Genomic DNA, 25,412 nt, shown 5'->3' with positions numbered 1-25,412 from the left:
TCAGGAAGGACCTGGCGCCAGGCCCACAAGTTTCAAAGTTTTCAGGGTATTGACACAACAATAGCCTGTTTCCATGGTAGCCAAGCCCAGGTGCAGATAAGAGCTGCCCTCTGGTTCTAGGCCCTGAGAGCAACAGGTCTCCACCCCACAGGCCCTGCTGTCACAGGCAGCAATTGCGGGGCTGCACCTCAAAGGTAAAACTACCACCTACTGGGTGCCAATCACCAGCCGGCTCACACACACCCTTGTGTGAGGCCGATCCCTGACAGAGGGTGTCCGTAGAAAGTAACACGCAAAGAAATGTTCCTAAAAATACCAGTGGGAATTCGTGGGAACCCCCCCTCCCCCGCCAGCCAGCCCATTAGGACTCAGTGTTTAGACGTTAGGACACCTTACACCAAAGTCAATGTTTAGTGTGCAAACGCTGCCTCCTCCAGCAAACCTAACTGGGTTGGAGGGGATTGATGAATCCCCTGGGCTTCTCTGGCAAAGCCAGCATCGCGCCACACGTTATGTGAGGACTCTTCAGGGAGTCCACAGTCCTACAGAGGCCAGGAGTCTAGGTGAGGCTTTCAAGGTCCAGAAAAGGGCGCATCTGCCTTACCTTCCTCCAAGCTCAGAGGTAAACAGATTATCATTTTAATATGTAGCCAGGTAAGGGAAAAAACAAAACCAGAATACAATAGAGAAAGCAGAGCAGGGGATGTAGTTGGAGACTGCTTGCATACAATGTACAGAGTCCAGGGCTTGATCTCAGCACAGTATACACTTAAAAAAAAGCTCAAGGTCCTCATTGGCTACAGGGAGAGTTCCAGGCTAGCCCAGGATACAAGAGACCCTGTCACATCCATATACATACCATCACTAAAAATGATGCAGATTCCCTGCCTGAACCTCTGATCCCCACACTCCTCCCAGACTGGAGGCCTTTCCGTCTCCATGGGTACTGCCAACTTTTGTAGGACTCTCGTAAGCCTTCTCTGAGCGGCTGGCCTGTAGTGCGATGTGTAAGAACACTCATTCTAAGTCAGAGGTATATGCCCAACTCTATCCCCATATGAGGTCTGGGTCTGTATGCCTGGTGGAAACTGTACCCATGTTTGTTGTCATATGTAAACCGTCAACCGACCACTATAAAGATTCATAGCTGGAGGGTTAACATCAACAATCCTTTCTCCTGGGGAGGGCAGGTGGAGGCACTCAGTACTGGGTTGAAGAGTACAGGGGCATGGGACAGAGCCTATCTGAGAACATTTCCCAGAACACAGATTCCTGATGGTATCAGGCAAGAGGACTGCTTAAAAGCCATTGCCTCTACCTGGGCTCCATATCTAGGGTTCCTAAGAAGTCATGATGGTATCATGGCCCACATGTTCTCTTGAGTCCCTTGCCTGAGGCTGGCCCTGGCTTCTCAGAAAAGGACCACCCTTTGCAAGAAAAGGACTGGCCCATTGTTAAATAACATCTGCATTCAAAGAGATGGTGGGTGGAGAATGATCAGAGGCCCATACCACTGATTCTACTCCAAGAATGACAGGAAGCGTTTATGGAGCAAACATTTTATTTAATAAGTTATAAGATACACTTTCTAGTCGGTATTTGATTCCAGTTCGATCTCCGTGTCTATTCCGCCTTTCACATCCGGCTTCAGCTGCTCCAGGTCCTAACAGGTGGCTTTTAGCACCCACACTTCTCCAGCTGCTGTACCTTGGTGCGGGACACCTACTCCACCCCTGCCACATTCATGAGAACCACCACACCCCATTGTGTGTTTGTGTGTGTGTTTAACACTCGTTCCAGCCATTTGACAGCCTGACAATGCTTACACCAAAGCCTTTAGAGACCTCAGGTGGGTGCACGTGCTAGTGTCTTGGTCATTAAGGCCTCTCATGGGTCATGAGAGGGGTATCCATCCCTTCCAGCTTTTGCAAGGAGGAGGTCCTGAAATAATTTATCAGTGGTCTCTGCCATTTAGCAGCTGCAATGAACTCTGGGGGCAGCTGGCAGAGGCCCTGCATTTGGCCATGAGCACGTGCCTTCAAGGCTGTTAATAAAGAAGCAGGCAGGTACAGAATTCCAAAAATGGGGTATGGAGTGTTCTGCATGCCTTCTGCTCCAGAGCTGGCTTTAGGATGAAGTCAAAGTGATCAGGGTCCCAAGACAAAGCCCAGACATGGAGTACAATCTGGGTCAGACTTTCTTATTTGTTGTCTAGTCTTGAGGAAAGTGGGTTGCAATGTTGTTTGGCCAGTGGGGTGCAGGACCTCCTGCTGCAATGACATTCTTGTTTGGTTAATGCTTGAGTAGACTAGAAGCTTAGGAGAGCCAGTCAGTCCTGTCCATGTTCTTGTTCCGTCTGCAATGACCTTTGAACTCAAGAGTCTTGATTTGGGCAGAGGGCTCTGCACTTTTTTGGCCCCAGCTTGCTTTCTGAAGATGTCCCACATGACCTCGAGTCAAGTCTAGGGCACCAAGGCACTTGGAGTGAGCGGCAAGGTTTGGGATGGGGATGCTGGCCCACCAGCAGGCTGTGGACAATGTAAAAAATGAATTACAAACTAGCAACAAAAGCAACCGGAAGGGACACATCCAGCATTGGCTATCAGGTGCTTTAAGGCACGGTGACATGAAAGGGGCTACCGGGGATGTGCTCTTCTCCCCACTTCACAGCCAGAACGTAATCGCCCCTCTCCTTGACGACATAGGTGACATTGTATTGTTGCTTGCCCACATGCTTCATGGAGACCTCTTCACAGGGGGTGGTGGGCCCATGGACCCCAATTAACAGCATGTTGGACCCTGCGGGAGGAGAAGGTTGTTACTGACCGGACAAATCAGGACAAGCAGAGATGTGACAAAGGTAGAGAGAGATGAGGGAAAACTGGCCGAGCTGGGATGACGGCACCAGAGTCCTTTCACTGGTGGCAAAGCGTGGCCATGATCAGTAGAGACAACCTGATTTGGGTTCACATGCCAGCCCTCACACCCTCTGCTTTGGTGACCTCAGACAGGAAAACTTCTTTCTCTACCTAAACTGCAAACCAGGAAGGCCACTAGCTGCCTCTTTTTTTGCTATTTTTTTTTTTTTTTTTAAGACACAGAATCTCTGTGTAGCCCAGGCTGTCCTGGAACTGGCTCTGTAGACCAGGCTGGTCTCAAACTGAGAGATCCCCACAGCTAGCTTCACCAGCTGCCTCTTCAAGCTTCTATATGCCATAGAAGTGACTGAGTCAAACTCTTAGCACATAGAACTACAGAACTGCCAGCTGTTAGGATCTTCTTATTTTTGAGAGAGCCTTAGGGAAAGAACACTGATTCCCCCTTGGGAAAAGATCACTTCTAGGTGATCCCGTTAAGCAACCCATCCAAGGTACCTAACCACAAAGCTTTGGGAAGGAAGGAAGGAAGGAAGGAAGGAAGGAAGGAAGGAAGGAAGGAGCAACCGACTTCCAGCCCAGGTGTGCTGGGTGTTAGAGCCAGGCAACTCAGCACTGAAACCTAAGGAAATAATGTACATGTGTGTGAGGGTGTCAGAAGACCTAGAACTGGAGTTATAGACAGGGTAAGCTGCCACGGGCGTGCTGGGAATTGAACAGAGGTCCTGAAAGGAAAGTATTGGTTCAGGACCCCCAAGACCAAATTCTCAGCAAAAGGAGATGTATTCTCCCCAGAGGGACAGAGAGCAGGGAATAAGAGACAAATGCTGGAAACAGAGGAAGAGGGAGAAGAGGAAGGGAACAAAGGAGAAGGAGGAGGGGTTATCTGTTCTGGTAGACAGAGGACTGCTCCTGGATAGAAAGGAGACAGACATGTGCATAGGAAAATCTGTTTATAAAGGTAAAATGGGAAACCCCATGTTAGGATGAGGTGTTTAACTTTAATTGGGCATGTTAATTAGGTGAGCCAAGGCAGCTTTTGATAGCTAGACCTTGGTATTCAGCTCTAGGAGGAGGAAGTGGTTAAAGAAGGAACCAGACCTTGGGGGCTAGCTTTAGGAATGTAATCTACGGGTTTTCAGCAAGGCATAGGGAATGGTGGAGAAGGGCAAGGCTGACAGCGCCACACTCACAGCGTTCAAGCTGGCCAGAGTCCCTTCCAGTCCTCTGGAAGAGTAGTCAGTGCTCTGAACTGCTGAGGCATCTCTCAGCCTAAATCAACTTTAAAATCTGGGTAAAGCAACTGGTATCAGAGAAGTGGCTTAGGTAATCAATCAGTTCAACTGGTATCAGAGAAGTGGCTTAGGTAATCAGTTCACTTTGCTCATGTGGTATTAAGAGCAGATGGACAGAGGAAGAAACATAATTATTTCGAAGTCGGGGAGGGGTGGACTTTGCAGGCAATCCTAGAGTGAGGGACACTGAAATAGGAGAGAGTGTCTCGTCTATATCAGCCCAATGCTAAGCCTTCCCAGCAGACCCGTGCTGCCTACCAGCTTTGCTGCAGTCCACCAGGAAAGAACTCTTCTGGCCCACAAAAGCCTTTGAGAGCCCTGCCCCCTTGGAGGTCACTTTGCTGGCATCGGAGGACGACTTGGGAATGGCGCTATAGCACGTTTCCGTCGAGGATCTGGTCACTGACTCCACCAAGATGGATGAGGTCTCGTTGGCTGAGCCTGGGCTGACCAGACGTTGGCCTAGAACATGGGGAAGAGGGAGGTGTGAATGGCCAGGCCAATGGGTGTTTTGTGTGGAGTGTGGTCCTGTCAGCTAGGAGGCAAATATAAAAGATCCAGAAAAGCTCCAATACCTAGATACAGAAACCACTCCACCCATATTTTAGATTTGTATATACGTCTGTGGTAGAAGGTTTCGAATCCAGACCGCTGTGCATTGCCAGGTAATCAAACTGCCATGATCCATATCCACCATTGGGTTTTGGGTTACTTTTGCTTGCTTTTTCTTTTTGACAGGACCTCATTTTGCCAAAGCTTGTCTTGAATGCCTGGTCTTCCAATGAACTAGGGTTCCAGGAGTGCAGTACTAGGCCTGGCTCGCAGTCCTCACAGTTACTTTTAAAAAGAAAGGGTCAGCCAGGCGTGGTGGTGCACGCCTTTAATCCCAGCACTCGGGAGGCAGAAGCAGGTGGATTTCTGAGTTTGAGGCCAGCCTGGTCTACAGAGTGAGTTCCAGGACAGCCAGGGCTACACAGAGAAACCCTGTCTCGGAAAACCAAAAAAAAAAAAAAAAAAAAAAAGAGAGAATATTAAAAAAAAGAAAGGGTCTCACTATGTAGCTCAGACAGGCCTCAAATTTGCACTCTGCCTGCCTCGGCGTTTTGTGGTAGGTAGATGGTAAGTATATACCATCAAGCTATGTCCTTTTCTTCCTTAGGGTCTCAGGCAACTAAAATCTGGTTTTCTCGGCAAATGGACCAGGTTCAGCCATGGCTGATAAGGCCTAGTAATCCCTCCATAGGATTAAGTCCCAGTAGAATCCACATCTTCTTACTGTTGTTGTTTCTATGGAATACTTTATATAACGCAGTATAAATGGCTGGGAGAACTGAAATGGACTCTAAGCATGAGAGAGGATGACTTTCCTATCCGAGTTTTATAATTTTTCTACAATGAGTCCACATCACTTAGGTAATAGAGAATCATGTGGCACAGAAGGGACTTAGCACAGTATGTATGCATGTATGTATGTATGTATGCATGTATGTATGTATGCATGCATGCATGTATGTATGTATGCATGTATGTATGCATGCATGCATGTATGTATGTATGTATGTATGTATGTATGTATGTGGTTACCCTGAGCTTTATTGCTTGGTATTTCAATATATTTTAAGGATAGGCTTTATAAGATTTATAGATTTTAAAAAAAATTCAGAAAGTGAAGATTAGAAATGAGGCCCGAGTTAAGCCAGTATATGTTATTCCAATCTGTAAATATTTCTTCTCTGATAGAGACAGAAAGCCACCCAGCACCCTTTCCTAACTTCTTTTCTCTCTCTCACTCTAACCAATTAGCCTTCCCAGGCTGGAGCACACTGGATTCAGACGCTATTTTTTTTTTTTTTTAATGTATTGATTTAGTGTGTATGTACCTGTGTGAACTTGAGTGTCGTGTGCATGCAAGTTCCTTCTGAGGTCAGAGAACAGCGCTAGATTATCTGAAAATAGAGCTGCAGGTATCATCAGCTGCCCATGCTCTCAAACACTGAGCCGTCTCTCTAGACGCACACTGGCTTTCGAGGCTTAAATTTAAGAGTTTTCTTAGGAAGACTGCCAGGTTTTTTTGTTTTGTTTTGTTTTTCGTTTTTTCGAGACAGGGTTTTTCCGTGTGGCCCTGGCTGTCCTGGAACTCACTCTGTAGACCAGGCTGGCCTCGAACTCAGAAATCCGCCTGCCTCTGCCTCCCAAGTGCTGGGATTAAAGGCATGCACCACCACTACCCGGCAAGACTACTGTTTTTTATTTGTCATAAAAAGTTAAATTTCTTTATGCTGTGTACTGAAGAACAGAGCTATTGCTTCCCTCTGCAGAGCCCCTGGGCAATACAGCATAGGGTTGTCAGGTCTGCACTGTGAGAATAAATGAGAAATCTGCTATGCTTCTCTTCAAAAAACAATGAAAACAAGGTAAGATGGTACAAAAAAGCTGTGTGTCTACTCTCTTATTTATGTATTTACCATCCCAGGTTATTGTTTAATTTATCCTCTTCAGTAAGCTCTGTGCCAGTCCACACAAACCCCACACATTCTCACAGAATCTGTGTGATTTACAGCCCTGAAATCAACTGTCCCTGACCCTCTGCGACAGTGCTGAATTTATAGTTCTATTACATCTTAGAAGAACTTGAAGTCCGCGGAGATTCTGAGTGCATCACGGCTCTCGTGACCACTGCTCCACAGAGCTGTATTTATCTATAACCTAATATGTCGTGGCTTAAAGGAAAGCAATTACCTCTCTTCCAGGAGGGAAGGCACTCCTGCCTCAGTGCTCACAGAGCTGGTCAGCATGTGTGCTGCCCACAGGCAACCTCTTTATAGTCAAGATTAGATTTAAAACTCACCTGCGGTTGCTACTATTAGTAATTTTACAAGACTGGCTCTGCAGGGCAGAAGAGAAAAAGCAAAGAGGCTCCTCATTACCTGTCACCTTGGCCTTGAATGGACTCCTCGAGATGTGATTGGGCCCGCCATATTTGACACCAATCAGGTAATTTCCAGGAGCCATGGGAGTGTACATGACTTTGTACCCCTCTGGGATTTCCTGGCAATCCATTTTGACCTTGGATGGTCCTTCAATGGTGACAGATAATGTTCCTGGGCCTGCCTGAGTGGTGTTGATGAAGAATTCTGATTGGATACCTGGGAGAGAAGAAGTGTGATATATATGGATGGTTTTTGGGAGGGACACAGCGCCGTGAGACACACTTTTGCCCACATTAAGTGCTTGCTGTGGTAGCGTGGGAACCAACTGGCTCTATATCTGAGTTCTCGGCACAGAGAAGCAGCACAGGGTATGGGGGTGCAGCTCCCTTGTCTAGGCTAGGTTGGGAGGGTGGCTGACATTTCGCCCACTGAGTGCCTGAGCAACGCTATTGTCTCTGGGAATGTGGCTGAGGGTGAGTTGTCACTGTGAGTCTGAAGTGCTGTCCCCGGCAACAGAGCCTCTAAGGGAGGCGTGGCACTCTCTCCGACCACTCACTTCTCCTCTGGTGGAAGAGGCTGAGGAAATCTAGTCTCCCCTCCCCTTCTCCTCATCTAGACACGGCTACATCCTGTGGCTGCTCTGTGAGCTGTCAGTCCACCACCCCCTTGGCCATGAATACGGCAACAAGAGAAGCACCTGAGCAGCAACTGTGCTGACTGAGCCCCACACCAGACCCTAGGTCCTGTGTCACTCTGCAAGCACAACGTGCAGTCACAGCATTTCCTATTCCACATAGCGTTCAGGCCACGTGTAACTTGGGGCGTACTACCATAAAGTGGTGTGCTACATTCAAGCCACAGGTGCACAACTGTGTCTAGGCCCAAGAAACCACTATATGGTGGTGGGGAAAGGCACATGGGAGGATGGGGAGGAAGACTGGTATACACAAGGACAACTGTCACACCCTACTTGCAGCCTTGAGACACTTGACCTCACTGCCACGTTGTCCTGGGACAAAAAGAAAGGCAAAGAGAACATCAACTACTGACTTACCCTGGCCCCTCAACACCCTTAATCCCCTGTGCCTGTAGCCTGTAGTCCAGAGGGGTGCTAGGTAGTCAGTGGAAGCCGCTGGGATGTCACACACCAGCTCCTGTCCACTAGAAGCCCTCTAGGGGGCACCCTAGTGTAACATCTTCTAGGGGCACAGTACCTCTGCCAGAGCTGCAGATGCTAGCCCAGCTGGGAAATATTTTGGTTTAACTACAGTTCCTGGGCCAGAGAAAGAATTATTGTTCTGCTTATCAATAAGACAAAGGAGCTGTTATGGTGTGACCCCCAAACATGAGCCAGCCGTTTCTGGAAACTCCTGAGGCTGCTGTCCCAAAGACTTTCTACTTTCCCACCTTGACTCTGCTTCTGAGAAGCCCCTCCCCCAGCCTCCAGCAGCTGGGGCCACGTGGGTGAGCAGGCCACCAGCCACAAAGGGGTGGTGTGTTCAGGAAGTGGCTGTAAGATGGCTAGAACAATGTCTTGAAGGTTAGGCTGGCAAAGTTGGCCGACCTGGATAAGAGCTCTGCCCTTTTTAGTCAACCCAGAGCCCGAAAAGGCTGTGATGATGTGGACAGGGGGAAATTAGGAATTAAAAATCAAGAACTATCTGGAACCCACCCCACATCACTTTACTCCGCAGAAGTATGACTTAGATGAGATATCTGTCCATCTTATTGCCAAGGGACTGGCCCAAGATAAGACAGGAGAGAAAAAAATTCATTAGCAGACATATATCACCATCGACTGGTTATATATACCCAATATGTGATGTGTGTGGTGGCGGCCTTCCCTTCCTCCATCTGCATGCAAACCCTTAGGGCTTCTCCAAAGAGCCCTAAACTCTGTGGTCTAACTCCAGGCTTGTATCTGGAACACAGACTCCTGCCCTAAATTCTCTACATTGCCCATGGTAAGGCCTGAGTCAGACATCCAAGCCTGGCCAAGAACACAGGCAGGGCATGGGGCCCTTTGCTGGCCACGCGGATCCTTTTCTGAAAGCACTCCTCATGCTGCGACTGTGTGAACAGACATCTGTGGAAAGCCTAAGGTCAGGCAGCCTAGGCAAACAAGATGCCCTCTCTGTGAACAGAGAAATATTTACGGAGGGTACAAGTGGGTGAGTTCCAGGCCGTTTCTGGCTGGGACCAGATCCTTAGCTACAAGGCTAGAGTACAGCCTGACATCTGAGCTCCAGAAGGGTGAGAAATACCAAGAGGAAACAGAGAAAGGTTGGGACAAAGCAGCCAACAGGGGATCAGATGGCTCCTGGCCACACTGAGGCTGCTGTGGGGCTGGGCCACGGTCTGCTACTGTTCTCCTGCCAGGAGGGCCCCTCGCCTGTATGGATGCCTGGAAACCACTCTGGCATCTGGAGGGAAGGGTTTTCTGGTTTAGGACACCTCAGAAAAGCTCACTGGGGTATAGTATGAGCTTCTAGGGTCAGGAGCTAAGGGCTCTTAAACTTTAAGATCACAGACCTGGAGATGACCCTCAAGTCCTATGAACTCCCAGAGAGTGCTGGACCACTGGACCATTTTGTCTTGCTCTCCCAAAGTGCAAGGTAGATCTCATCCAAGAGCAAAGTACTGGCTCAGAATGAAGCAGGGAGTCAGGCTGGGTGTGCCAAGGGCATCTGGCAGGACCCACGCCACGGAGGGGGTGGTTTTATGGAGGGCACTGCTTTGGCCAGAGTTCCTGGTGGCATGCCAGTCCACTGGCCACTCCTAACTTGGGCAGGGCTCCTTTACCACCGAGGAGGATTTCACTTCAGGGCTGGGTTTGCTCTAAGTACAGCAAACCATGTCTTGGTGCACAGGAAAGACAATCGGTTCTGTCCCTAGTATGGCAAGGGGCAGGAAGACCAAAGATTTTCCCAACAAGCCCCAAGTAACAGCAACTAGAAGAAGTGGTGTCTTCTACACTGCGGACTTCCTCACAGATGCTTACAGGGACAGAGTCTAAGTTATTATCCCTAATGCTGACGTGATGGGCAGAGCTGAGGCCTACCTCAAGCTGACCACATACATGGCTTTTCCTTATGAAGGCCAACCAACAAGTAAAAAGGATCACCTAGAAATCTCTTTCAGATGCCCAGCGAAAAGGTGAGTTGCCCATTCAGTGAGCTCACTTCTACCAAATTAAAGCTGAACTAGGGATTTGTCTATCAAGGAATCAACCATTTGGTCAACTTGGCCGCTCTGCACCACACCAGCCCAGGGACAGGCAGCAAGTGGGAAAGCCTCCACGACTGGGTGACTGGCTAGCAGTGCTCACACCTGCAGAAGGCAGAACATGTCCATAAAGCTTGAGAGCGTCCACACCTTTTCAGCACTGTCCCCTCACTGGCAGTGAGCAGAAAATTCAAGGGGATGGATAGGCCATGCACAGGCTTGGGAGGCTGGGAGCAGGCCGCCTTTGGACCTAGGAGCTGTACCACAAACTCTGTCCAAAGAAAAGTCCTCAAAATTAATGACATTAATGATGCTGTCATCATCCTGCTATAGGGCTGAGGAACTTGCTGTAGAAAGACATCTGGGCTACAAACAAACTGTAATGAGGTATAACAATATAGACCTCAGTCTGGATTTATCCTGGTTCAAACAATGGTTCTCAATTCCTCCAAAGCCTGCATGTCTGCATTTTCCCAAGGACAGAGCACAGAAGGCCACCAGGGGCTAATGATGTCTACCTCAGCTCTCCCAGAGAGAGCTGCTCAGGTAACAAGGGAAGCAGTGTTTCTTACCTGTGGTGCCCGTCTCAAGCCCAGCACCGTAGGCTGACACTAGAGCAGGATTGCCTGCTTGGCCAGGCTCTCCAACACGTACTTTGAAAGGGCTCCCGACCACGTGGCTCCCGTTAAACTTGACATCGATCGTGTGGATGCCATTTTCATGCGGGATGAAGCGAACGGCATACTTATCTAGAAGGAGAAGATGCACATGGTAAACGTGGATGTTAAGCAGTCTGGCGTGAGCGGGGACACAGCATTGCAAGCAACCTGAGCTGGCCAGCGCTGAGTCATTTAAAGACACCATTCTGCTGGGAGCCTGGCAGCTAACACACAGATCTTAAGGCCAGCTAGCCTTACTTTGTGTCTCCCTAATCAGCCCTTTGGGAAACCCTCTGACTCTCCAGGTCTGTTATGGACTCAGGCTCCTGCCTCACAATCCACCCTTTATGAAAATGTCCACTTCTCACCACATTTCTCTGTTTGTCCACTGGAAGGGAAAAACACAGTTGCAACTGGCACTAAGGCTCTGTAATTAAGCCCAAGGCAAGCAATGTCAGCAAGTGAAGCAGTTAGCCTGTTCTGTTTTGGGTCGCAACATGTGTCAAGGTCATCTGTCAACAGATGCCTGCCTAGATTGGTCTTGCACGGCAGATCACGTGACCAGTTAGGCCCTGGCTCCTTGAGGACCCAGGCCCTCTTCTGTTTCTCTGGGACTCTCCACCGGGGAATGTTCTGGACAGTAGTCGTCAGCTACTCTTAGCTTTTGGCACTGCACTTCCCCCAGTGTTTCCCAGCTGGGTACCCACCCCCTCCCTTAAAGGCAAAATGCTTTAGGGGAAGTGAACCCCACCCCAATGTCCAGATTCAGTCTCTTACAGGATGAGGAAAATTCTTTCCCCAAGGTAAATTTATTTCTTTAGCCACAGTAAGTGACTCAGGAATGGGCATGCGTCCCAGCTCACTGGGACGGGAGCAGAGGCTCGCTAGGAGACTTATAGATTTCTTGCCTCTCAAGGCCTCTGAAAATGAAGCAGCAGGTGGTCCTGTAGCCATCTTACTACCAAGAAGGCAAGAAGCCTTGATATGAAGAAAGAATAAGGACACATTTGTGAGCCTGAGGCAGGAAGGCCTTAAGTAGGAAGTTACCTGGGCAGTATGAATTCCAGGCCAGCCTAGGCTACACAGAGAGTCTGCCTCAAGAAATAAAGCAAAGCAAAGCAGAGCAAAGCAACAAAAAGCCTTTGGGGCCTTGGAGAATTCCCACTGGTGACTGAATCAAGCCATTGTTAAACTCTACCGTAGACCACAAACTAGACACTTCTATGAATTACTGGCCCTCATGACTACGTGTTCACATGAGCTGGTAGTCTATGACTGCAGTAACACCCCAATTATGACATGCTAGGAATGATCTGGGACTTCAGAGGCTGCCTGGACCAAGGACAAACTTCATGTAACACATGGAGAGCTAATAAACACCACCACCTGGCTATGTGGGAGACACTCCAATTAAGAGAGAGACCCTGTTCAACCCTTGTATAGCCTCTGGGCAGATATCCTCAGTTGAGCTAACTGTTTGGGCACCTTCCTACCTATCCACCGAGATACAGGTTTGTGCATGCGTGTGCTTGAATACCTGGAGTTTGGAGGCCAGAGGCCGACATTGGTTTTCTTCTTCAGGGACTCTCCATCTCATTTTTTGAGGCAGGTTCTCTCCTGAATCTGGAGCCCACTGATGTGTTTAGACTGACTGGCTAGCTAGCAAGCCTCTGGTCTCTCCCCATAGCCCCCGGGATCACAGTTAGGTAGGTGTCTGGCTAGATCAAACTCAGGTCCTTGTGTTTGTACTTTACTGACTGAACCATCTCATTCTCTATGGTATGGCCTTATGTTAGCCAAGATGCCGTCAAGGCACCATCTTCCATTTGTCTTTTCTGTCCAATGAGAGAAACGTACATAGCTGTTCATGCATGTTCTAGACCAGTGGCTCTCAACCTTCCTAGTACTGCAATCTTTTAGTATAGTTCCTCATGTTGTGGTGACACCCCCCCCACCATAAACTTTTTTTTGTTGCTACTTTATAATGGTAATTTTGTTACTGCTATGAATCATAACGTAAATAGCTGGGTTTTCCATAGGCAAGCTCTACGAAAGGGGCATTTGAATCCCACAGGGGTCATGACCCATAGATTAAGAAGTGCTGCTCTACACCCGACTGCTCTTCCGAAGGTCCAGAGTTCAAATCCCAGCAACCACATGGTGGCTCACAACCATCCGCAACGAGATCTGGCGCCCTCTTCTGGAGTGTCTGAAGACAGCTACAGTGTACTTACATATAATAAATAAATCTTTAAAAAAAAAAAAAGAAGTGCTGCTCTAGATTTCCACCCTCAGTGGACACAGGTGAGCACACGGCAAATGCCCAACAGCAGCAGGTGTCATCAAAGACCACACTGGCAGAGCTCTCCTGACCTTGCCAAAGCACAAAGAGCCCTACCCACTCTCCCATGCCACTATCTGCTTCTTAGTTTTCTTAGGTTATCACTGAGGGCTGTCTCTAATTTGCAGCCTTATTCAGACTAGTTTAGCCAGTTGATTTTTTTTTTATTGTTTGTCTATTTTTATTGTTGTTGTTTTGTTTTTGAGACAGAGTCTTGCTTTGTAGCCCAGGTTGGCCTTGAACTTGAAGTCCTCCTGCTTCAGTTTTTCAGATGCTAGATTAAAGATATGTACCAACTCGAGTGGTGTTTTGAGGGGTAAAACTGTATATTCACCAGCTTTAGCTTCCTGCCAAATCCCTAACGTATAATAAACGCTCACTGACAGAATGGCCTCTTTAAAGTTGATTGACATCAGAGTCCCATAAATCTGAGGTATTAAGCCCTAGAGTCTTAGATTCTCTTGGAGGATGGTAAGATTGAACTATCCTTCCTCGTGTCATAAAGTCAACAATATAATAAAGCTGTAAGGTTTATTAAAATAAAAGTTGTTATTAATGTCATGTAAAAGGAACCTGATAAAAGTCACAGAAAATAAAGCAGATCTTGTTTAGAGAAACTAGAAGAAAGGGGTATTGCTGTCACATAGAGAGTCTCTGTGTCCCTGGCAAACGTGTCTACCCTATTTTAGAAACGATGTCTGGCAGCAGTGAAAGAGCTTGACTCTCAGGCCCAGCTGTGGAGCACGGCCAGGAGCACTGGCGTGGAGACCCCGCTGGCAGCCTGGCTGCTTACCTGGCTCCAGTTCAGACACGTGGCACTCCTCCACGGCTCCTGAGGGGCTGTGCACCTTTGCATCAATCTTCCCTTTCGCACCATTCAACCTTATAGCAAAGGATGCTGGCTGGTTAACTTTTAATCCTGATTCCTGAGAATTCAATAAATCAGACAGGTTATGGTACCCCGTGTTCCTGCTCACCAGCACACAATGACCCAAGGGAGGCTCCAGGAGGAAATTCTCACAGAACAGGCTTGAATATCCCCATCTGTAATACCTGACAACAAAACGGGGCAGCCTTTGCCTCCACGTTTCTACCAGTAAACAGAAACACACACTGCACCCTTATGTTCAAACACGCAGGATTGGGGAGCTGCTGTGGGGATAGGAGACTTGAGATACTCCAGACAAGAGAATATCCCAGACAAGATCTGCACAGGCCAAAACCCCTGGTTGTCCCAGCTAAGCTGCCGCTGCTGCCTCATTATCATCACCACCACCACCATCATCATGATTATCATCACCAAATTCCTTTTTAGGAGGAGTCTGGGTGCAGTGTTCATGACACGAGCTGAATTTTATGTCATTGCTTTTGTTGTTAATGTGTTTTAAATTAAGTGCAGGAATAGGTAGCACTCTTGATAAATTGCAGAGCAACGCACGCAAAGGTTGAACTTTGCTTAATTACTTTCTTCAAGTAGTAAAACGACGTTGTTAAATCTGAATCTCAAATTTCCTTGTTTGCAAAATGGACAAACTACCTGACCCTATCTGAGAGACTGGTTATGAAGAACACATGAAATGATGCTCCAAAAATGTCAGCGCGTTGTTAAGTATGAATCGTATTTAGAAGTTGCCCCTGCAACTCTGAGAAGTGTGGCCTTTGTCTTCTCTCACTGGTAGCGTGCCTTAGAAAGTGCACATTCTTGGCGGGAGGAGCTTAGGCACTAGGTACTCAGAACTAAGCAACTGCTATGATTATGAATGGCCCACACTATCCAGGAAAGTAAGATTTTAACATGCCCCAGCTTTGGCTTAAACTTGAAGGAACAGCCATTCCTCAGATGCAGCAGGGCTGTATGCAAAGGAGCTACCCAGGAGTGTGGTTAAAATGCAGATTTTGTTTTTGTTTTATTCGAAACAGGGTTTCTCTGTGTAGCCCTAGCTGTCCTGGAACTCACTCTGTAGACCAGGGTGGCCTTGAACTCAGAAATCCGTCTGCCTCTGCCTCCCAAGTGCTGGGAGTAAAGGCGTGCGCCACCACGTCTGACTAAAATGCAGATTTTGACAATGGTTCTAGAAATGCCTAGGGAAGGCTCGGCACTGGTGCACGGACTGCCTCGCTACAGCAGGTCCGAACAGCACTGTGTTCCCTGGGCTAGTCCAGAGCCACAGATGGAAACCGACCAATTTAAAGCACTTTAAATTTCGTAACAAAAATTCGCTTTCTCTAGCAGCATCTTAATTGGGCAGCCACATGTGGTTCGTGACTATTAAACCACACTGTGACGATTAGTGAACGCAGAATGTTCTACGAACTCTGCTGCTTGGAGGTTACAGCCTGGGAGGGAGGCCATAATACAAACTTAAGGACTCTTTAATTTCCAGGAAACCCCCACTTTGTCCCCTCCCCGACAAAATGCCAGCCAACTCCACTTTTTCTATGAAGCCCCAAAAAGCCAGATAAAACAAAACGCGCTCCTCACGTCTATCTAGTACCAGATATTGTTCAGGCCTCCGCTGAGGCGCTGATAAATAATTTACATATCCCTCAGTGCAGAGGGGTTCATACTTACAGAAATACTTATGAGCAAACCTTGACAGGAGGACTCAACAGAAGTGCTGGGGAGGAGCAATCACTTCTGTTACCTGAGTCTGTTGCCGCTAAAGCCTCAAGAGGGCGAGAAAAGCTTCTGAAGATCTAAAGGCAGCTCTCTGCCTCTCTGCCCCCCACAAGTGCTGCCTTTATCGCCCTCTATAGGCTTTAGCTAAGTCGGCCACAAAACAAACTCCTGTTAAGAAGCCTTTAAATGAAACACAAGAAAAACATCTACACCAAGGCGACCAGTTAGGACCTCTGGGCTCTCCCACTGAGACTCACCAATCACAGTCTGGGTCTCTAACTAGCAGCAATCCATTGTCTCAACATAAGACAGAATCTCAATGTAAATAAATCAAAAGTGGGCAGCTACTTGCTGTATCATCCATTCCAAATGCCAGATTGGATTCTAATCCAAGTACTTTTAAGAACTGGAATAGCTAAAGGCTATTTAGAAACGGCATTAACTGGAAACTGGTTTTGGGTATTTGGGCATTATTGTATAACCTATTTGCTGCTTCGAATTCAAACACGTTCAGTGTCCCAAGCTGATGCCTCCTTAGTGGCTCTCAGTGTGGCTCTGGTGCTAATGTAAGTGTGTGTGTGCACGTGCACCTGTGGTGATGCTAAGTGCACAATCTCAGGGGAGCAGGTTTTTGGGGACAGAGCCCTCACTCTTGCCAACTCATACTAGATGGTTCCTGGCTAGAATCACTCTGGACCATCTTTAAAATTAAGTCAAGAGAAGTTGCCCATTTGGGTGTTGCAAAAATTTACTTAAGTGACATTGATAAGTTCTCAAGATAGTCCCCTGTACACTTATCATAAACAAATCACCGTAATTACACACCAAAAATGCTGTTAGCTTTAGGGGAAGAAAGCCAACAATCATCACAGGTACAAGTCACTAGACTGTCAGGATTGTCTATTCTGTTTTGAAATCTGCCCTGCTCCCTCAACCAATGATTAACAGGCTTCCTTTGTTTCTTCTGAATAAATATTTAAAAGCAAACTTGTCCCTCACTGGTAAGATATACTGTTTATCAAGTCTGTTTGAGCTTGCTCAAACTGACACCTGAGGGCATAAGGAGGTGACCCTGCCATAGGACTGCTACCCCATGAATGGCAACACCTGGGTGCCAACTCTCAACAGGACTTGGTACCCAGGACAGGATTAATGTGGTCTCAGGAGTCCAGGGGTCTCACTGGTTGGCCTGTGGCCAAGGAGACAGATGCTTCCTTGTGCCTCACCTGAAGGCTCAGAACAGTGAGGCAGCGAGCGTCGTCTGAGGGCGCGATGACGGGCACCAGGTAAGGGCTGTCCGGAATGTGCTCGTCGTTGAACTTGATAGACACCTCGTAGTTACCTGTTGGGATAGGAAAGCCCCGCCATTTCAGAGAGTTCAGAAAAGGTATTTCCATAGTGGCCATGGGCTTAAGCTGGGCTCAAATGTCTTCAGAGACTAGCAGTGCTTAATGTAAGGCCACAACTGACTAACTGACTAACACCCAGATGGTAGGGTTTTATTAGTTAAGTAAGGACAGAGATTCTTGACCTGGGTCCACAGAGCCATCTGTCTATAGAATCCACCCAGCCATCGCAGCAAGTGCGAAGCATCTGTGCCGCGTATTGCCAATATCACGCATTACACATCACAGGATCTATTCCACTGTATGCATTGGAACCAACTTGACAGCATCATGCACACTCATCAGTACTTTGAAAGTAAGACCATCAACGTACTTTTGGCAAACTTTATCATAATTTAATATACTAATAAAGTCACATGTACTCTACTGCTATGTATTTGATAACTATACTTTAATATAGTTTTATTTAAGACGATGTTCACTTTGTAGCCCAGGTCAGCCTGGAGTTCACACTGTCTGGTTCACACTCCTAGCAATCAACCTCCCAGGTGTCATGGGATATACACTATATCTGCATTTACAACTGTATTTTAATAAAATTGATTACTTTTATGATTTGATGTACTTTATATTGTATATGCCAAAAAAAGTATGGTGAGGACAGGTCTTATCAGATGTCCAAAGGGTCTCAGGGACACCAAAGGTGACAAATCTCTGCTCTAGATTCTCAGGTGCTGAAGCAGTCAACCCAGCTCTGGGTCACTCGAGGGGCATCTGGAGGGGCAGTGGGCAGAATGCAGCATTTGAAAGCAAGCAAGCAAGCAGAGCTATCAGTAAAAGGCAAGACACTGATGAGAACAAAGACCCTCATCTCTTGAAGACCCGAGGCTCTCCCTTGTGCCCCCACATGCACATGCCTGTGTACCTGACCTAAGCTGATAAGTTTCTCATCCTGACAGCTAAACCATCTCTAAACAAGGAGATCGCCCTCAGTCATCCCCTGAGTACATACCGGGCTCTTGGGCAATATAAGACACACCGCATGACCCATTTTTATGGTCATCGAATGTGATCTCGGCCTTACTAGGGCCCTCAACAGCAATGGAGAGGCCGCCAGCACCTGCTTCCCGGGTCCAGATGCTGAACTCAGCTGAGAGCAAAGAAACACCTGGTTAGTGAGACAGCCCAGAGCCCCAGCCCCTCTTTCAGCTCAAGCCAACAGCATAGGTCTGGCCCTTGCCAGCACTTTCCCTTTGCCCTAGTCCCAAGCAGAACCCAGGCGAAGGCCATCATTGTGGTTTCTGAAGCACCGCCAATGACCATGAAGTTCATGTGGATTCCGGCACCAGGAACACACCCAAAACCACACCAGAAAAGGATGAATGCACTTAGACTCCTCCACACTTCTTCCTACACACAGCAGCCACTGCAGGAGGGGACCCCTCAAATCAGTTTTGCAGCGTTCTAATGAGCTGCACAGAACACTGATTCAAGAATGCACTGGAAACAGTTACTACTCTCTTTTTAAGAGACTTAATGCACACTAATGTTAGACTAGCAAAACCTGTCTAAGCCTGTTGGCTTTGTGTGAGTGACTCCCAATGTTACTTAGCTTTGAAAGCTTTGAATAAGGAATGTCCCTTACAGCCACCCACTGGAAGTTGTCTCTTTAGAGCAAGGGGTACAGTTGTACACTTACTTGTGAGTCCAGTTAAAACTTGGCCCAAATTCTTACCTGGGATGCCTGCTTCTCCCCTCTCCAGGCCAGGGCCTCCTGCCCGGACCTTGTGGGCACCCCCTTCGCCAAGGGGCCCCACGGTGAACTGGAACGGGCTTCCTGTTACGTGCTGTCCTCGGTACTTTACGCTGACAGTGTGAACACCCATCTCCTGGGGCACAAATCTGACACAGTGAGAGTTCTTTCCCATGGGCACAATCTCGGCCTCAGTGACATGGCCAGAGGGGCTGGTGACATGGGCAGACATGTCACTGCTGTTGATCTCTAAGGGTAAAAGGTTGGGAGAAAAAGTTAGGGCAAAGGCTTGAGGCCATGCAGGGCACACAGGTCACGCAGAGAAGGTTGTGGCAGGTACAGCCCAGGGGTGGGAGGTGCTTGGACTCCCCGTGGGGCTAGAGGCCTGCCTTCCTGTGACCAGCATGAAGGGGGCACTGACACGCCATTTTCTACTGAGCTATGCCAACAGCTTTCGTGGCTGGAGTCTAGTTATCTGTACATGGCAGCAGCATCACACTAGGACCTATGCTGGCAGCTGTGGCATGTAATGAAACCCACCTGTTTCTTCCTGTGTCTCTCTTACATTTATATGAGCTTATATACATATGTACGTATGTGTGTTGTCTATGAGCAAGTGTGCGACAGCATGCATGTGGATGAAGGTTAGAAGACAGCTTGCAGGAACTCTCTCCAGCCAACACGTGGGTCCTAGGAATCAAGCCTGTGTTATCAGGCTTAGCAGCAGGACCCTTAGACACTGAGCCATCTCACCGGCCCCAAGAGCCCTCATCTCTTATCGTCAAGCTCTGCTGCTTCTTTCAGGCAACAAGGTCAAAGGCATTAAGATACAAAAGTGAACACAAGCCAATTAAGTTACAAAAGTGAACACAAGCCATTTCAACGGCAAAGGAGGAACCATGCGTGAGCAAAGCTCTCAGCAATGGTCAAGAGGCCGCAGTCTCAGGAAAGCAATGCTTTTGCATACTAGCCAGCCACCTGCAACCCAGAAGAGGATGTACTCATGCTACTCCAGTTTGACTCACAGCCTCTCTAGCCGGGAGCAGGGAAGTATACTAGTCGTTAAGATGCTACTTTGTGACTAAGATCACCCAAGAGGCCCAGGTCCCAGGAACTGATAAGGTCTCCTCACTCTAACAGATGAGAGGGCATCTGGTGGTCATGAGGAGGGTGGTTCTCTGCTATCAAGTAACTGAAAAGAATGACCAAGAGCCAGAAGAGGCCTCAGACGGGACAAATGTCCACACGCGCAGATACCCGAGTTCCTCAGGTAAGAGTCGGCAGAGAGAGGAAAGGTAACTGCAAAACAGAAAGTGGGAAGCAATGTAAACTCCACATCGCAAGTTAATCCTGGAACTAAGACTAAAATGGCGATACCACATCTTCCCGGGAGAAAGAACGACAGAGCGCCTCCTGTTGGCGGATGATGGGGAGCAACAGGAGCCAATCCATTTCTGGAGGAAGGTTTACCAAAGCATGGCCAAGTCCAAATTCACTGGCCAGCCAGCTTTGTCCACCTTGAAGCACACAAACTTTGTACTGTCACATCCAGTGAACAGTTTCTAAAAAGTGACCTTGACTGTAGTAATTAGATGTTAAGTACAGTCACACTTGACAACAATGGTGGTGTACCTGACTCCAGCTAAGGGGTGTGTGTGCAGGAATGTGCAGGGTTGGCAAAGAGCCCTTTCCTCTTTGATCACATATATCCATCTTTTGCATCTGTATTTGTTTTCATGTGTGTGCATATGTGCAGGCCAGACGACAGCCTCAGGTCCCCTTCCTTAGAAGCCATCCACCCTGGTTTTTAAGAGTGTCTCTCACTGGCTTGATTATCAGTGACTGGCTGGACAGTAGGGCCTAGGACCTCTTGTCTCTGCCTCCCCAGTGCTGGGATTACATGCAGGCACTGTCACACCTGACTTTTCTGTCAAATAGAAGTTCTGGAGATGGAACTCAAGGCTTCACACTTGTGTGGCAAAGACTTTACCAACATAGCTGTCTCACTCCCTTACGCTCCACCTTCCCTGTAAAGTTTGCCAGTGTGTGGGCAGAGGAGTCCTGAAGCTTTCACTGACACAGTGACTCTGTGCACAAAGACTCCCAGTCATATTTCAGACAGGCTGTGAGCCTGCTCACAGTGCTTGAAGCCTCTGTGAAAAATGATTTGTCGTGAAGCCACCCAGCTTTGCAGCAGTTCTAGTCTTTCCACTAAAGATAAGAGAGATAGCTGGGCAGTGGTGGCGCACGCCTTTAATCTGAGCACTTGGGGAGGCAGAGGCAGGCAGATTCCTTAGTTTGAGGCCAGCCTGGACTACAGACTGAGTTTCAGGACAGCCAAGGCTACACAGAGAAACCCTGTCTCGAAAGAGAGTGAGAGAGAGAGAGAGAGAGAGAGAGAGAGAGAGAGAGAAACCAAAGGGCTGTTGCTAGTTCTCCCCACCTAAACACTTGTAGACATCGGCATCAGCAGGCCATGCTCCCACTGACAGTATTTTCATTGGAAAAGGGTAACTCTAAAAGCAAATCTGTTTCCCCTCGGCAAGGCAACAAGACTGTTTGCATTTGGGAGAAGATGGTAAGAGGTGAGCACATTTGTCCTAAGTGAAGCCTCTGTTAAAAAACAAAAAGCTCATTGTGGTGTCCCTAGCCTACAGCCCTAGCACTTCGGAGGCTGAGGCAGGAGAATCACAAGTTTGAGGCCACTCTGTGCTATATATTGAGACCCCACCCCTCCCCCCTTTTAAGTAAATAAGAAAAAGTATAATATGCAAATGTCCCCAGGGTGGACAGCGTGCTTTAGGTCATGCCTGTACTTGGTCCCGAGGTGCTGGCTGCCGCCCTGTCCCATCAGCTCCACACTCACCCGGGATCTTCAGGTTCAGGTCACAGATACTGCCAACTGTGGCCACAGCTGGAGCCCGGCTGGTCCGGGTGATGCTCTCTCTGACTCTTCCCTCACCACTGATCTTCACGGTGAATGGGCTTCCTGGGAGACCGAGAGGGACCCCGTGAGCAGCCTTGGTCTACCTCGACGCACGGATGGCATTTACCCAACACCCAAGCATCACAAAGGGAGGGCAGAGGGGTCTCATACCAGGCACATGCTCGTCAGCAAATTTGGTGGAGACGATATAGACGCCAGGCACAGTGGGGAAGTAGGACACCTTGCAGGTGCCGTCCTCCAGGTCCTCTGTTTGGATGTCCACCTTGCTGGGTCCTTCTACTGCCAAGGATATGCCACCATAGCCTGCAACACAATATCCAGCTTGGCTGCGGAGCTTGTGGCAAAGGAGGAAGCAAAAGGCTCTGAGAAGTTCTACAACAGGATAACCTGCCAACTATGGCTTTGACCAGACGATTCCTTCCTTGAAGGTATCTATCAATGTCCCATTTGAACATGTGGCCCATGAAACTGTATGCCCCTCAATAAATGCCTGGACTGTCTTAAGGGGTTATCCAAATTTTCAAACAGCAGACTAAAAGTTCAACAGTATGAAATTCCACTGGTGAGCATTGAGTGGGGGCAGAAATCTTTCCAGTCTCTGCCCTGGGATTATAACTTTAGAGCTCATGTGACTGCCACTGCCAGTCAAGAAAACAGAAGACGAAGGCACTGGGATGTAGTATGGCTTGAGAGAGCCCAACCTAACTCAAAGCATCTCAAAGAGCGAGATGGGGGGTGGGGGTGCTATGCCTTATTTTACCCAAAGCACCAACTGTTCCACCATGGTCTGCTCGGGGGACCCTGGGAGCTGAGGACACAGAGGCTCTCAACAGTGATATGAGCACACATAACAGAGATCTGTGAGAGCTTGTGGGTCTGGGTGTGGGTTTCGGAAATAGATGGGATGGTGATTCCCATGTGTCTCAGTTTTTTCTCTAAAAAGCAAAGTCCTACTCCTCTTGTGATTCAGGTAGAAGCAAGCCCTCACATCTCAGAGGCTGAAGGATGCTTGGAGATAAGAGTTGGCAGTATGAAAAAATGAACCCATTGCCACAAGCTCTGAGTATTTCCCATGGAACTACCCTACAGACCTGCATCTCTCGTGTCCACGATGAAGTCTGACATCTCAAAAGTCCGGCCTTCTGACAGGCCTTGGCCATAGACTTTGGCTCGACGTGCATCACCAATTTCAGACTGGACCACCATAATGGACACAGGGCTGTTGGCCACGTGGTTACCGTTCTTCTTGATGCTGACTAGATGCTCACCCACCTCTCGGGGGATGAAGGAAATGCCTGGACCAGAACACAGGTGGAGGCTTAGTAAGGGGAGGTGGAGAAAGGATGAGGGATAAGTGGGGGGAGGAGAATGGTTGACAGAGAATGTGTTCATGATCAACTTGACACAGTCTAAAATAATCTAGGAGAAAGACCCTATGCATGTCTGTGATGGGTGGCCTTTCTAGATTAGGTTAATTGAGGTGGGGAGAGCCAGTCTCAATGTTGGGCTCTCTCCAGGACTGGGGTTCCAGACTGTATAAAGATTAAGTCAAGCAGAGCAACAGCATTCATCTGTTTTGCTCTCTGTCACATAAAAATTTCCATTATGATGGGCTGAATCATTGAACTATGAGTCAAAATCCACCTCTCCATTCTTAGGCCGCATTTGCAGGGTAGTTTGTCACAGCAGGGGGAAAGTGATAATACAGCTTATCCTCAAAATTGGAAATAGGACCGTCTTACGTTGCAACAATCCAACGTCCACAGATGCTAGCACTGATGGGGAAGCATCCGTGTGATACAGGTTTACTGTAGCATCCTCCAACGGATCACCCACTTCCTAAGGAGTCTCTGCTCCCCCTCCCACACCCCACCATGCTGGCAGCCCAAGCTCACCAATATGGTTGTTGGGCAGCCTCTTTAGCAGACAGGGCTCGTCACGCCCAGATGGGGCCTTGATACTGGCTGTCAGTGTGCTAAGGTCCGTCTCACTGATGTCCAGAAGGAAGTCAGCAGCTGAGCCCAGCTTCACTTGGGAGCAGCGTCTGTTATCATCTGAGAAAAAGCAACAGAGCTCCTATTACATGTGCTAGCATAGCTGGGCTGTCTAGAGAACATGGTCTACGTGGCACTTGGAGATGTGACGTCAAGAATCTATTATCCACAGGTGTATGAAAATCATGTGCCTCTGACAATGAGTATATAACGACCACAGCAGGTGGTTATGACTGGTTCAGAGGGAGACAAAGAGCTGGAAGGAATCCCTACAAATCCCTGTGAACAGACTTTTAAAGGAATCTTTGACATGCAGAAGAACTAAACTAAATATCTTTCTGTACACAACTCAATTCAAAATGAATCAAAGACCTCAAGATGAGACCAAGAACTTGGAAACTTGGAAAATCCTTAAAAAAAAAAAAAAGGATTCCAATAGCATAGTAAATAATCTTTAAACTGACAAATGGGATTACATGAAGTTAAACGACATCTGCACAGCAAACAAAATGCCAGAGAGAAGAGACAGTCGATGGAATTTGGGGGCGCAGAGGAGGAGGAACCTTGTCTACACATCAGGCAGGGAATTAAGATGTATAATATAAAAAGAACTGAAAGAAATTAGACAGTAAAAAAAAAAAAAATCAAATAATCCAAAGAATAAATGGGTTAATAACAGTTCTCAAGAAATATAAATGGTTAATAAATATTTTTTTTGAAGTGAGCTCAACATCCTTAGCTAGCAGGAAAATGCAAATTAAACCTGTGCTTTCTCCGTGTAGCCCTGGTTATCCTGGAGCTCTCTCTGTGGACTCGCTGGCCTCTAACTCAGAGATCCACCTGCCTCTGCCTCCGGAGTGCTGGAGCTAAGGTGTTAACTGCCACTGCCACTGTCACCACTTAATCTGTTTTGAGAATCTGTCTCACCCCAGTCTGAATATCTGTCCTCAATAACACAAAGGACAACCATTGCTGGCAAGAGGAAGCCTTCTTCACTGCTGGTTGGAATGTAAACTAACGCTACCCTCTGTGAAAATCAGTGTGGAAAGTTCTCAAAAAACATAGCAGATTTACCATTTGACCAACTTCTACTACTCCTGAAAGACTCCAAGTCAACGTACCACAGAGACACCTGCACATCCCAGCTCACTGCTGCTCTATTCACAATAGTTAGGAGACAGAGCCAGTCTGGGTGCCCATCGACAGATGAAAAGACAAAGAAAATAGGCTGTGTATATAGAATGAAATAATATTTAAAAAGTTAAATCAGGATATTTAAATCAGGATATCTGCAAGAAAACAAATGAATGGAAATGATCATATTAACTGAAGTCAAGCCGACTCAGGAAGACCAACACCACATGCTTTCTATCAGACACCGTGTGTGTGTGTGTGTGTGTGTGTGTGTGTGTGTGTGTGTGTGTGT

The 25,412-nt window shown here is 47.8% G+C and overlaps 1 protein-coding gene across 3 annotated transcripts in view; it reads right to left on the bottom strand.

The window, feature by feature from the left end:
- Positions 1–1,543: 1,543 nt before the first annotated feature.
- Positions 1,544–25,412, bottom strand: part of Flnb (filamin B) — a 133,979-nt gene continuing 110,110 nt past the window's right edge. For all 3 annotated transcript variants that reach the window (XM_021181301.2, XM_021181302.2, XM_021181303.2), the window contains 12 exons: positions 23,888–24,046; positions 23,084–23,287; positions 22,143–22,295; positions 21,912–22,034; positions 19,028–19,294; positions 18,305–18,442; positions 17,173–17,288; positions 14,120–14,252; positions 10,899–11,075; positions 7,099–7,317; positions 4,430–4,633; positions 1,544–2,799 (listed from right to left, as the gene is read on the bottom strand). In XM_021181301.2, coding sequence (XP_021036960.1) covers positions 2,612–2,799; positions 4,430–4,633; positions 7,099–7,317; positions 10,899–11,075; positions 14,120–14,252; positions 17,173–17,288; positions 18,305–18,442; positions 19,028–19,294; positions 21,912–22,034; positions 22,143–22,295; positions 23,084–23,287; positions 23,888–24,046 — 2,081 coding nt within the window. In that variant the 3' untranslated portion in view covers positions 1,544–2,611. The remainder of the gene's footprint in view (positions 2,800–4,429; positions 4,634–7,098; positions 7,318–10,898; positions 11,076–14,119; positions 14,253–17,172; positions 17,289–18,304; positions 18,443–19,027; positions 19,295–21,911; positions 22,035–22,142; positions 22,296–23,083; positions 23,288–23,887; positions 24,047–25,412) is intronic.

This window comes from Mus caroli, chromosome 14, assembly GCF_900094665.2.
Source record: "Mus caroli chromosome 14, CAROLI_EIJ_v1.1, whole genome shotgun sequence".
In the NCBI taxonomy this organism is placed as follows: domain Eukaryota; kingdom Metazoa; phylum Chordata; class Mammalia; order Rodentia; family Muridae; genus Mus; species Mus caroli.
This window is presented reverse-complemented; position numbering and strand designations above follow the sequence as displayed.